The sequence below is a fragment of the Microtus pennsylvanicus genome, chromosome 4 (genome assembly GCF_037038515.1).
Source record: "Microtus pennsylvanicus isolate mMicPen1 chromosome 4, mMicPen1.hap1, whole genome shotgun sequence".
Lineage (NCBI taxonomy): Eukaryota > Metazoa > Chordata > Mammalia > Rodentia > Cricetidae > Microtus > Microtus pennsylvanicus.
The window spans coordinates 77,789,325-77,803,429 of NC_134582.1; the positions used below are offsets into that span (position 1 = coordinate 77,789,325).

General features: G+C 52.0%; 1 protein-coding gene across 1 annotated transcript; it reads left to right on the plus strand.

The window, feature by feature from the left end:
* The first annotated feature begins 9,326 nt into the window (after positions 1 to 9,326).
* On the plus strand, positions 9,327 to 10,052 carry Neurog1 (neurogenin 1). The gene has a single exon (XM_075970936.1). The coding sequence runs from the start codon at positions 9,327 to 9,329 to the stop codon at positions 10,050 to 10,052; it is 726 nt and encodes a 241-aa protein (XP_075827051.1).
* The last annotated feature ends 4,053 nt before the right edge of the window (positions 10,053 to 14,105 follow it).

The following is a 14,105-nucleotide window of genomic DNA, read 5'->3' on the forward strand; positions in this document are numbered from 1 at the left end:
CTGTCCTGAGGCTGGAGCAGGGGCCACCCCGCTCAGCCGGTGCAGAATGCTTACACGTACCGCTCCGCGCTCTGTGATTGGACACTGGGGCACTGCGCTCACTCATGAGCCTCCAGGGTCAGGCAGAACCGGGCTCAACCAGGACTGTGTCCTCCCCCACATCAGGCAGTCCTCCCTCCGGCCCCTGCCCCCACCTCCCCTTCAGATGCAAAGCGGACATATGGCTCATCTCCATCTTTGGGGGAGGTTCTGTCTAAAGTCGTCCCAAAGATTCAGATTGTATGACAAATCACGTTCTAGACTATCGTGGCGAGAAAGCGGCCAGGCATTTGCATCATTACCCCCAGACAACAGCTTCATTAGGCTGAAAGGGAGGTTTGCAGCAGAGCAAGCGCCGCCACTGACCTGGGCCCCTCTCTTGCCCATTGTCTGTGGGCGCCACGGCTCGCGTCTTCATACCATATGGTCCGTTTGAGCACCCTACACTGCCTTCCTGGGGAAACAGGCATGTTGAAAAGCACTGGGGTAACCAGAGGCCTTAGGGGCGAGCCTGACACAGAATGGGGTAGAACTGGAAAAGAAGATGGGAACTAGGCGTGAGGGAGGCTGAGAGGAGCTGAGAGCCTTCTACAGTATTTGGAGTCGCTTTAGAGGTCCCTGGACCCCAGGCATTTCTCCCAGAAAACAAATTAAGTGAATCTGACAGGCTGAAGGCTGAGACCACGGTCCCCTTCCCCCATCTCTAAGATCCTAAAACATGAAAAACCAGGTTTTCCCTTAGGGAAAAGGGGATTGTGGGAAGAAGACCTACTTCGAGCCCAGCTCCTCAAATACCAACTCCTTGAAACTTTGCTCCAGGCAGCTTCTGGGACGGGATTCCACTTGGAGAAGAAGTCGTATGCAGCCCTGCGCAAAGACCCCGGGACCATCAGAGGGCACCCTGGAGGAACTAACGTTGGGACCCAGGAAGCGCCCCGCAGGGACCTCGCCTGACGTTTCTTTTAAGCGTAAGGAAGAAAGCTCGGCCTCTAACGGTGCGGTTCTTGGTTGGGCCGGCCCAGCGCGGCGGATTAGGGCCAGGATTAACATTTTAAACTCCGCCAGACTCCCTGACTCAAAGATCTCGCTCGCTAATCGTATTACTATTCCTCGGATTATTGCCTTACTCTTGGCAGAACAGACTCTAAAATCAAATTGATTAAAGTCCCCTCCTGTTTTCTCTTATCTCCTTTGGTGTGTGGGGAGGGACCTCAGCTTCCGAAGGAGCGGACTTTGAAAGTCAGACCTCACTTATTCCTCTCCTGCCCCCCCCCCTTTCCACGTCAAGCTTTGGTGAAAAGAGGAGCGACACGGTTTCTTTAGTCCCGCCCATGCCCGCTCCTAATTCCCGGTCATTTATCCCATATTAAAACTTCTTTAAGTGAGAATGGACCAGCATCAGCACCTGCTATGCAAATGCGGCCAAATCCAGCAGGGCCGCGGGGCGTGCGGCCATTCAGCGCTGCCGGCGCCTTGCGGCCCTTCAAATGCAGACTCGCAGGTCCCGACAGATTGCGGGGGGGGGGGGGGGAGGACAGGGCGGGGGGGGGCGGGACTGCGGGGGGGCTCTTGAAGCACCTCTCCCCAGAGGCTTTCTTCCCTGGCACTCTCTTCCACCTACTTTTACTATTTTCTCAGACTCCCTATCTTAACGCCAAGGTCGCTACGCCCCAGTGTCCTCCGAATTCATCCTTGCACCCCAAACTAAGTCTAGTCAGCCTCTCTGGTGCGGCCACGCCCGCGATGGGACAGGAATGGGGCAAGGTCGCCTCGGGCTCCGAGCCCGCACCGAGGTCCCCGCAGCGCGCTCCCCGCCGCAGCCAGCCAGAAGGAGGTCACGCTGCGGGATAACAAGGATTAGCGCGTTGGGGACTATAGAAGCTGGCCCGGTCCTCACGTGGCTGGAGGCAGCGGCTGAGTCGCGTCTCGTGCGACCATAATCCGTTCATGAGATGAGCTGGGTCGCCGGCACCGGGTCCACGCGCTTGACCTGGCGCCGGGTCAGTCTGCGCGCTCCCGGGGGGCGGGGGCGGGCATGGGAAGAATTGTGGCACGAGAGTGGGCTATGCAAGGCTGGGGGACCCCCTTCCTCCAGCCTCCAATCTTTATTTGTAGCTCTATAAAAGAGATGGAGAAATGCCGGCTCTCCGGGGGCGCCGGGCGACAGAGAGGATCGAGGTGTCCCAAAGGCGTGCAGAGCGATAAATACACTTGTGCAGCCTGCTCTCTGTGTCCCTTAAGGGCGTAGAAAATGAGGCGCTTTCCTCACTCCTTTTAACTCGAGGGGAGTACCAATAATTCATGTATGTTATAATTCTTCATCGCCCCCAGGTAGTCTGGGAAAACTAGAAGAAAAGAAAATGCCAGAAAGTTATGGTAAAACTTGAGTTGCCGCCTGAAGCCGCTTTCTTTACCCCTGCTGCGCGAGTTTGAATAAGGAGAACGCCCCTGGACTGTATCGAACAAAAAGAATGAAGAAGACAAAGGGTTTCCAGAAAAAGGTTTAGCTGGAAGACAAGGCTAGCAAAAGTGAAAGGAGGGGGGGAGAAAAGCATTTCCAACAGGACAATAAGTGTACTAATCGCTTTGATATATTATACAAGCCCAAAGACCCAAAACATTGTGTAATTATTTATAAATGAGTCCTCCACTCCTGAGCATAATGCGGAGGAAAGAATAAAACCGCGGGCTCCTCTCTAGACTATTTCTAAATAGACCTGGTTCAAAAGGAGGCAGAAGTGTTTGAAATAAAATAATTAATGGTGGATTTTATGGTTGTCTCATTAAAACATTTTAATTACTGCAAACAAAATGCAATTGTGTTTGGAACCTAACGTGAAGTTAAGGAGCCAAGTGTTAAGACAGTGAAGAAGGGAAGCGCCCCAGCTTCGGACTTCACTTTTGAATTCTTTGCATAAGTCACTGGGGTAAATTTCATGTTGGCCTCTGCTACATGCGCCCTGGCGCAAGTGTCCACCCTTGACGCACACACAGCCGGTATTTCCCAAATTTCCCTCCCTTCCACAGTTAAGACGTTGTGAAGATTTACAAACACACAAAGCAGATAAAAATGAAAAGTAGCAAAATGAATTCTGGTCTTAGCGATTTGGCTCCCTGTGGCAGGTGCAGACTGGATTGCGGGAGCAGGGCTGTGGGGGTTTCTTATTTTTCCTAAATTCAGAAGATTTAACTTCAAGAAATCTTCGAGGACAAAACTCCAAGGCTTTGCAGGTAATTCGGAGTTGGTTACCCCTGGCCTCTAGCGGCTAGTAGCTGATGATTCCTGCCCTCCCCGCAGGGGGGGTCACTTCGCCCCTCCTTTATTCTAGGCTTGAATCCTTATGACCACTCACTGTACAAGCGAGCACACCCCTTATGCCTCCCCCACTCTTTCTTCCCCCCCCACTCTCCTTTCTCCCCTACTCTCCTTTAGGCACAAAAAGGACATTGTTATCCCCCAAGATTGGTCCAAACCACGAACTTCAAACTTATAGCCATCCTATACACATTATTGTCCCCTGCATCAGCAAGACCACTCCGACCTGACAACTTCTTGCAGAAAGTATTTCTTTAGCTGTCAAACTGTCGAGCATTATTTGGGAGGCATTTCTTACTTCACTGGAATAAAGTAGATTTGCGTCAGGGTTTCCCCTGACCCACAGATTCTTCTCACACTGCACACTGCACACAGCTAAGCACACTGATACACAATGCCAGGGGAATCTCCAAGCAGACATCTCTGAGGTGCCAAATGCATACAGAAGGCACTGTATTTAGCAGGGCAGGGGCCGAGGGGGCCTCCACGGATTTCGGGAGACCATGGATAATTTGCCATTTTCCTTGCTCTGTCACTGAAAGACCCCTCTGTTTCCCCCTCCTGCCTCGTTTCCCCCTCCATTTTACACCCCCTTCCACAACTGTCATGGGTCATCAATAAAGAAAATAGGGAATTGTTTCCCCTTTCCAGCCCCACCCTGCTGCTCTTATGTGGAAACACAACCGCATGTCTGCAGTGCACTCTATCAGGGGGACCCACTCTGTGTCTTATGCCATCCTTCCGGACCTTCCTCTTGAGCCACGGCACCTTTTTGGCCTTTTATCGCTAAAAAGATTATGTCTTTATTTTTCTAAGTGTCACTCAAAAACCCAGTGCTGTCCATTCCACCAGGTAGCTACACAAACAGACAAGCAAGCAAGCAAAAAAAATTGGGTTGAAGCAGACTTCTTTAGAAACAGGGCCTCTTGCCATTCCTTCACATCCTATGAAGCTCCTCAGCAAGGCTGCACCTGCAGATATCACCATTGCCGGCAGCCCCATAACTCAGTGTAGCTCACTACCATAGGAAGCAGGCTCATTTTCCTGTCCACTCATATTGGACTTGGAATTAATATTTGACCTAATTAATTCGAGGTGACGAAGAATGACAAAATGTGATGGGGTCCCCACATACATTCAGATTGTCACCCCCAAACTTGCCATTTCAGGGCAACAACCTGCCCGCCTGGTTGCTAGCTAGCTAGGGATCTCTAAAAGGTCATTTGTCAGACTTGAGTGTCTCTGAAGGGGGTGGGGTGAGTGGCACAGAGGCCATTTGGCTCAGCATCGCCTCCACAAAGGGCTGTGGATACTGACTCCAAATGAAGTCATACACGTGGTCACTGAGGCACTGACAGAGTTGAGGAAGACGTCCAGCACAAACAGCCATCTGGGTCCAGCCCTGGACCTCTGTCCAATAAGCACTATAACTTGATGTCGTCTTAAAGTCCTAAAAGTTGCCTTATATGCAGCAGAATGTTTTATTTATGCACCAAGCGCATTCATTTATATAAATAAATGTTTATAATTTACCACCACATCCCCCCTAATCTGGCCTTTCTCCATGGGGCAAAAAATAAAACCAAAGACCTCAGAGACCCTGGAGGCCTGCACCCACCTGGCAGCCCTCTCCTCCCTCTTCCCCTCTCCCCACTCTGCCCCCTCTCTGACTGTAGAAATTCCACTTCATCAGCACTTGAGTGGGTCCCAGGAAGATCTTCTCCATAAGGAAGTAAAACTGCCTTCCTGCCTCCCCCTGGAGCTTCTAAGGCTGCTGAGACTTCAGTGTGCCTGTAGTCCTTCCCTCACCTCCCACCCAGAAACCCTGGCCCCACCTACTCCAACCCCCCAGAAGGTTGTCAGCTGGATGCTTCCCACATCAGGTAGCCCAAACACCTGGTGCAGCATGGCCACCTCGACACCTGCTGTGGTTGGACCTATTATGTGCCGGTATCACATCCTGTTGTTCTCTGGGAATGGGAGTGTCCACAGATGTGCTCCTGGTCTGGACGGGATTTAGGTAGCAGGAGAGACTTGCCCAAGCAGGAATACATCTCCTTATAGCAGAAGCAAGCCCTTTTGTCTTGGGGTCATGTGCCATTCTCAGGGCCAGCTCTATCCTCGGAGGATCTTATAGGAGGGGCTCTCAAGCCTCATCGACAAATAAAAAGCACCCAGTGGTACCACTCCTGTCCAGGAAGTAGATGCTACGAAAGCAGAAAGAGCAAGCCAGAGATGTCTACCTTGTCGGGCCACTCATGATCAGACAGGAAAGGAGGGCAACGGTAGGAGGAGGCCTAGATCCACTTCTGTATGTATCTGGTCAGATATAACCTATATCAGGGAGGGCACATGGCTTTGTGGGTAGCGAGCAAACTGTGGTATTTACATGGCCAAAATCATATTACTCCTCATCTCTTCTGCCAATGGCCCTGCTCAGTGAATATGGAACACATGTGAGCACAGCCGGCTCAGGGAAGACAAGGGAAGAGACAGGAAGTCTAGTTGAGCCATGCAGAGCCCACCACAACCGTCTCTTACCTCCATAGTCATTCCACTCCCACCCCACCCCTTTAGGTTGTCTATTTCCATCTGACCCTTCTTTTAAGGCCTGTTGAGTTTGACTCTGCTATGAAGCCACCTCTGACCCTATCCTTTTGGGAGGTGTTCTCTAGATCTTCTCCTGAAGGAACCTCTCAACACCATGAGATAGGTGCCCATGCTGCCCTTCACAGCTATGTCTTCCTCCCTCAAGACTGTAGTCTTGACCAACACTCTTCAGAGAGCTGACCCAGGCCAGCCCACAGTGGTTGCTGAGAGTCCATCTGCTAGTGGCCCGTGACAGAAGAGCATAGGGTGGGCCACATAGGGTGGCCTGGAGGAAAGACCTCCTCTTCCCACATCAGTTCCCCATGTATGAGGTACAGGGACTAAATGAACAATCTCCAAGGGTTCTATTAGCACTGAACCCCACCAAACAATAATTAGGAGGCATGTGTCCCTCAGCCAGCCACCCCAATGTCCTGCACTCAGGCTCAATACAATACCCCGCCTGGAGCAAACCACCTTGTCTCTAGGTGGCCTCCAAATGAAGAGAGCCAAGATTTCTAGTCTTTGGCAACATGGCCCTGCTTTGCCTGCAAAGCCAGACACTCGCCTGGCAAAGAGGAGCAGGAAAACCCCACTCGGCAAAGAGGCCTTTGAATAGTCCATAGGAAGGCTGGAGAGTAAGTCTAGGAGACAAGAGAGGAAAAATGTCACAGGGCAGGTCAGCCTGGTCAGGACTTCTGCTAACTCCTGGCCACCTCTTTTTCCACTGGCCAATGGCTCTTCCAGGTTGTTGCCATCATTCAAGTGACCTTTAGAATGTCACAAAAAGAGAGCCCAATTTCGGTTTGATGGCTTGAACTTTAAATCTCATGGCCCAATTGTCAAAGAGAGCAGGAAAGCACATTCTCATGCATTCACATCCTCCAGGAGGAAGGCTCTACAAGAGGTGGGCAGCCAAAACCCTGACGGACGTCAATTGCAATGATTCTGGGCAAATCTAGAAAACCGGCCATTTTGAGTTCAACGGTGGGTCCCCAAAGCCTCAGAATGTAATCTTAGCTGGGAGCAAGAGTTCTGGAATATGTAATCAAAGCCAGCATCTGAAGTCATCCTGGATGAAGTCCTGCCCTGAGTCCAGCAATTCTCCTTGAGAAGACACAGAGACACGGACAAAGACACAGAGACACGAACAAAGACACAGAGACACGGACAAAGACACAGAGACACGGACAAAGACACAGAGACACGGACAAAGACACAGAGACACGAACAAAGACACGCTGAGGATAGGAGGCAGAGCTGACTAGTCCCAGTTACAGATTAGTGAGACAAGGACATCCAGGAGCCACAAGTAGGTAAAAAGGAGACACACAACATATCCATTCGGCCCTTCAGAAAGGGCCGAGGACCCTAGCATCTTGGTTTTGAACTTTTGGTCTTCTGAGCCTTAGGAGAACAACCTTCTGTAGATTTAACACACCCACTTTGTGGTAATTTCCATGGAAGCCCAAAGAAACAAACACAGGGCTCAGGAGTGTGACAAGGTCAGGCTGGTGCTGGTCCACCAGAAGAGGGCACGTTGCTTGTGGGACTCCCAATAGCCCTTCGGTTCCTGAGATGCCCCCAGGATCTGTCAACAATTATTCTTTCTCCCATAATCTGATTACAGCCACTTCCTATCTTCTCACAAAATTCCTCAAACCCTCATCTTTAACTGTGTCCAAGCTTTCTGCATTGGTTGCATCTCCATTGGCTGCTGCAGAGAAAAGGAGCCACGGGCAAGGCCTAGACAGTCAGCAAAGACTTCTTTGCTGTCTTCTCCAAGGTGCTCCCAGGCAGAGTCCCTTGAGGGACAGCAGTCCAGGAACACACAGCCCTGAGGCCACTGAGAAGGAGGAACTTCAGAGTGCTACTTTTGTTTTTAACACCTGATCCCACAATCCAGGTTGTTCCTTGATGACTATTTCTTCATAAGCGCAGTTGAGAGGCTGCCTGGTCCTCTACTGCTCTCTGGCAAACAGTCAACTTGACCTGTAGAACGCGACCCTCTGTTGGAATAGGCAAGTTTATAGGCAAGTGGGCAGAATGGGTGGGCATGGAATTCTTCTGTTTGCTTGCTGCTCTCTGTGGGACAGCGCTCTCCTGCCCAGAAGCTATGTCCCTTAGCCAGCTGGTACTGGTGTGAGCACTAGAGGCTGGCACCATTCCAAAACATAAGGCACGAGGATTCTTGGAAATGGAAAGAACAAGGTTCGAGGAGAAGAAGGGAGGCACACCCCTGTCACTTAGTGGGTCTTTAAAGGGGAAGAAGGGTGCGCGGCGGGGGGGGGGGGGGATGCCAACAAGGTCCTGGCTAGCCTGGGAACTCACTGGACTTTTAGGTTTTCCTCCCCTCTTGCTCTTTCCTTCACTAACCTTGGCGGAGCAGGGACACCTAACCCTCCCTGAGCCTTGTGGCTCTTTGCTGGTCCTCTCTCCCATCTGTTTGGACATGGTTAGTCGTTCGGAGGTCGCTGCTCACCGCAACCCTAAAGGTTTAAAAAGCACACTGACCAGGGACCTACTAATATGGTCTAACATCATCATCCAGCGCTACACTTCGGTCACTTCATCTAAATAAGAGTGTGATATTCCGTGGCTGGGAGAGAAGAAACCACTCGCTCAAACTCACGCGAGCCCTCAACAGCAGAAGGGTGCGAACCCAGACTCCAACCTCGGCTTCAGCTCTCCAACACCCGCTGCGCAGCTCACACTTTCTGCCAGGACCCCGCCTCCCCATCCCACCCTGGCTACCAGCGCCTGCGCTGCCCTGGAAGGAGCGTGCCTCGGCTGGCCGCTAATCGCCCCTGGCTCCCGCCCCCGCCCGGGTTTCGCTGCCAGAGACGCCCTGGCCCCCCCCTCGCTAGATCTGGCTCTTGGAGCCGGCAGGGCCACCGATTGGCCGGCAGTAATTACGGGCACGCTCCAGGAGGGGGGCTGGGCGGGGGCGGCCTCCAGCGAGCATAAATTATGCAAATAGCCGGCGCCGCACGGGGCTGACCTGCTGCCTCTCTCCAGTCACCCGCGCCGCCTCCGGGGCGGAGGTGGCCAAGGAGGGGGGCGCCCATTGTTGCGCGCCTTACTTAAGGGGTCCTGAGGCCGGTCGTGTGCCACACTCGGTGCTCACACGAGCTGATCTGATCGCCGGCGACATCACTCGGGAGACCAGCTGGGCGCGTGGCCCCTGCAGGCGAGGCTAGGAGGCCAAGCCCATTTCCCCTGGAGTCCCTGCTCTCTTCCCTGGCCCTCACGCCTGCTTCAGGCACAGACTAGCCCCGGGTCGTACCGAACGTGAGTGCGCCTCGACGGCCGTGCCCTCAGCCCACACTCAAGCCCTCTACACTTCCTCCTGTCTAGACTTCTGTAGGTCCTTCTTGCAACGATGCCTGCCCCATTGGAGACCTGCCTCTCCGACATCGACTGCGCCAGCAGCAACAGCAGCAGCGACCTGTCCAGCTTCCTCACCGACGAAGAGGACTGTACCAGGCTCCAGTCCCTACCCGCCACCTCGGGTCTGTCCGTGCCAACCCGCAGGAGCGCGCCCACCATCTCGAATGTTCCTGGCGCGCCTGATGAGGAGCAGGAACGGCGTCGCCGGCGTGGTCGTGCGCGGGTGCGGTCTGAGGCGCTGCTGCACTCCCTGCGAAGGAGCCGTCGGGTTAAGGCCAACGATCGCGAGCGCAACCGCATGCACAACCTCAACGCTGCTCTGGACGCCCTGCGCAGCGTGCTGCCCTCGTTCCCCGACGACACCAAGCTCACTAAGATTGAGACGCTGCGCTTCGCCTACAACTACATCTGGGCCCTGGCTGAGACACTGCGCCTGGCAGATCAAGGGCTCCCCGGGGGTGGTGCCAGGGAGCGCCTCCTTCCTCCACAGTGTGCCCCCTGTCTGCCTGGGCCCCCGAGCCCCGCTAGCGACGCAGAGTCCTGGGGCTCCGGAGCTGCTGCCTCCCCCTGCGCCACAGTAGCGTCGCCACTCTCTGATCCCAGTAGTCCCTCAGCCTCAGAAGACTTCACCTATGGCCCCGGCGACCCTCTTTTCTCCTTCCCGGGCCTGCCCAAAGACCTCCTCCTCACGACGCCCTGTTTCATCCCGTACCACTAGGCCTGTGTGGGCAACACTATTGCCTTCTTCCACCCCCAGTCAATGAGCAATAGATGGGGACCAGTTGAGACCTCGGGTACCACCCTCGGCCCCCCCAGGTGGATACTGGGAACTTTAAAGGGGTGGGGGATACCTGACTACTTGTTAGGTCGCTGCACCCTTGCGGAGGAGGCCCCTTGGTCTCCAGCCCCCAGCATCGGCCCCTCCTGCCCGCCCTCAGAAGGCCTTTCGTTTTGCACTTTCTGAACTCCACAAAACCTCCTTTGTGACTGGCTCAGAGCTGACCCCAGCCACCACTTCAGTGTGATTTGGAAAAGGGACAGATGAGCCCCTGAAGACGAGGTGAAAAGTCAATTTTACAATTTGTAGAACTCTAATGAAGAAAAACGAGCATGAAAATTCGGTTTGAGCCGGCTGACAATACAATGAAAAGGCTTAAAAAGGAGACACAAGGAGTGGGCTTCATGCATTATGGATCCCGACCCCCACCACTGTGGGCTTGCTCCGAGAAGAACCTGAGCGCTTGCATAGCTATTCAGGGATCGGGCTGGAGGGTACTTTAATTTATTCAGGATGCTTCATTCATATGAAAATGTATTTTTGTACATAAAGAGTTTATTCTATTATTATGCGCTATCAAAGTTTACATTTTGTACTGCAGATGCTTCATGTAAATAAAAAATAAGAAAACAATAGGTCACCAGCTTCTTTGCCTAATATTCGTGTCTCTGGGGCTTTTCCCCCCTCCCCTTGGCGCCTCCACCTGTAAAGTGAAACATTATCCCACCGTCTCCAGACCCTCCAATCCTATTCAAAAACAACTTTAAAATAAAAACGCACCTGACTTGCACCAAGCCCGAGACAGATTAGGGCGTTTATGAGCCATCTTTTCTTTTCACCTTTGTAAACAAGGCCGATCTTTCAGGCACCCCGTAAGCCAATTAAGACTTTTTAGTGGGGAATTAGCCCCGGATCTGCAGCTACCTGTAGAGGTAGGGGCCTAGGGAGTCTTTTGAGGAACTCCACATCAGCTGGCTCTGTCTCTCAAAAGGAGGGGATTAAAAAGATCAATACAGTGTGACCACTGGCTAGGAAGTCCCAGTGACAGGTGGGCCTGGGCTGGCCGAGCAGAAAGGGTGTATTCCTGGAGCAGCCCATTTAGAACGGGAGATTGATTTGTAAACCATGCCTTTAAAGCATTGTCTGCTGAAGCTGAGGTCACCCTAGCTGTGAGCAGTGGGATGAATTGGGCTGCTGCAAAGTCCCTGAGTGGGGTCTACAGCTGCCCTAAAATGGTGGGCTAGGGTGCCGGTAGCCCACCACACACTGGCATTTATACTCTCTGCCCCTCCAAGTGTGGGGGAGGGACTCCCACAGAGAAGGGCTTTTGGTCAGTCAGTCTCCCGGGGGCCATCGTCAGGGCTTTCGTTTGTTGCCAGAGAAATCCTACTAGGGAATTTTCTGGCTACCCTGTTGGTCTGTAGTCTGACAATCAGCTAGCAGCCCTGACTGGCCAGAAGCAACTTTTGCTTTAAATTTCAGAAGGGGGGTAATTGCAAGAAGCTCCTTCCTGTAGTGCCGTCACTTCCTGTAACCTCATCTCCCATGTTGCCCCACAGTAGGACAACATCCCACTACCCCACACGCTGGGCAGCCCCTTTTGATGAATGTAGTTATGTGGGGTGGGGGTGGGGGCTTGTAGAACTCTGTCTAAGAAAAAGCCTCTGATGAAAGTCTTCCCTCCTCCTGCATTGGTTGTCCTGGTGGCTTGGGTCCACAAATTCATATGCCGAGTCAGCATGCTAAGCCCTGCCACAGGCAAGATGCCCTGTGTCAGATAAGAAGGCTACCTTCCAGAAGGTTTGGAAAATTGGATACCTTCTCTAAATGCCCCACAGCAGGGAAAGATACTCTAAGACATCTGAGAAATTGTGAAGCCTGAGAGCTCAATCAATCATTCCTTCTAGAAGTTGCCTCTAGAATGGTCCAGTCAGCAGCAAGCAGCATGGAAAACAGGCAGACATCCTTCCCAAGACCCAAGAATAGCACCCCATCTTCTCAACTGGGTTGCCACAATGGGTTCACAACTCCAAGGTGGACGATCCAGCGCCCCTTTCCTTTCCATTAAGAAAGGTCTTTAAAGACATACATAGCAGAGGGCATCTCTATCCCTGACAGTCTCTATGATTCCTCCTAAGGAAGCAGAGGGCCTCTCTACCTACGAGTCTCTATGACTCTTCCTAGGAAGTGGACACCTATGTAAGGACAGAGAGAGTAGAAGAGGTCATCTCTACCCCTGACAGTCTTTATGATTCTTCCTAAGGAAGCACACACCTATGTAAGGACAAAGGGAGTAGCTCTTGAATAATAATAATGAAGGGAGGTAATTTAAAATGTTTCTCTCCTGCTCAGTGGCCTCGTTATTCATACAACAGAGCCTCATTTATCCCCCTCACACTGTGGGAGAGGGACCTAACTATTCTAGCCAGGTAAGAGTATAGAAACTCCTGCTGAGAGCCAAATTTAGCTACCCTCAGCCATTGTCCACGGAGAGGTCAGCATGCCTTGAAGACTCATTTGTCCTCTCCCTCTCCCTCCTGTATGACATTTTTATAATTTTTATAAGCTGGAAATAGGGCGAAGACTAGGATGAAAGAGCAAAAAGGAGATAAAATGTAGAGGCAGGAGGATCTCTGGACCTTCAAAGCCAGCCTGGTCTACAGAGTGAATTCTGGGATAACCAGGGCTCTATAGAGAGACCGTGAGAGAGAGAGAGAGAGAGAGAGAGAGAGAGAGAGAGAGAGAGAGAGAGAGAGAGAGAGAGATTTTATTCCTCTGCTTGTTTCTTTAATGACTGCTCCTCAAGCCCCTGCTATATACTAAGCACTGGAGTAAGCAAAACAAAGTCTTTGCTCAGAAGGAGCTAAAAAATTCTAGTAGGCAGAGATAAAAATAAATTTATGAATGACTGTGAGGTGCCAAGAAGGGGAAAAAGAGAGTGAAATAAGGGGAATTTGAAATACCAGTGAGAGAAAGGGTTCTGAAACACATGATCTGAAGAAGCCTTAATGATGAGTCACTTAGGCAAAGGCCTGAATGAGGAGTCAGTGTCATGGCTTCGCTATGAGTCCTGTGCTTAGGGTGTGTGTGGGGGGGGGGGTGCTTTTAGGGGGTGAAGCTTTAGGGAACTTCTCAATTCTTAGGCATCACCCTCCTTAGAGGCCCACGGTTCTGGGCCTCCCAGTGTTGGACTTGAACCTCTAGTATGAAAACAAGCCTCTCTGCTTCAATACTGTGCTGTAAAGCCAGCACAGGGAAAAGGCCAGTTATGCAGACATAGGAGGGACAGCATCCCTTGAAAAAGGCAGAGAAAGTCCAGCCACCAATAGCATGTTTTCAAGGAACAGCAAGAAGGCTGGTATAGCTGAAGCAGAAGGCATGAGGTGAGAGAGAGAAAAGACCACCAGGAAGGGCTGCCTGATCCTGTTGAGCCTTAGAAACTGCTGTGTGGGGTGGTGGTGACATATACCTTTAATCCCAGCACTAGGGAGGCAGAGGCAGGCGGATCTCTGTGAGTTCGAGGCCAGCCTGGTCTACAAGAGCTAGTTCCAGGACAGGCTCTAAAACTACAGCAAAACCCTGTCTTGAAAAACAAACAAAAGAAAGAGAGGATGGGGGGGGGGAGAGAAAGAAAGAGGGGGGGGGAGAGAGAGAGAGGAGAAACTGCTGTACGGACTTGAGAGTTCCCATGTAGAGCTTTGAAGGTTTGGGAAGTTGAGGTCAGAGAGGAGATGTAAAGCACTCATAGTCTTAAAAGCCACGGAAAACAGAGCTCTAGAGAGCAGGGCAGAGTCTGAGCCTAAACTGAGGAGCTGTTCCTAAGTAGTGAACCCGCCATCTTGTTCCTAAGATGGTGGAAGACTGGTCCGAACCAGATACAGTTTGAAGGCAGAAACTCCAGATTTGCTGGAGCACTTGAAGAGAGAGGGGTCAAAGATGACCTACAGATTTGAATCAAGAACCAGGAGACAAATGCTGAAGAATGCTTAACTC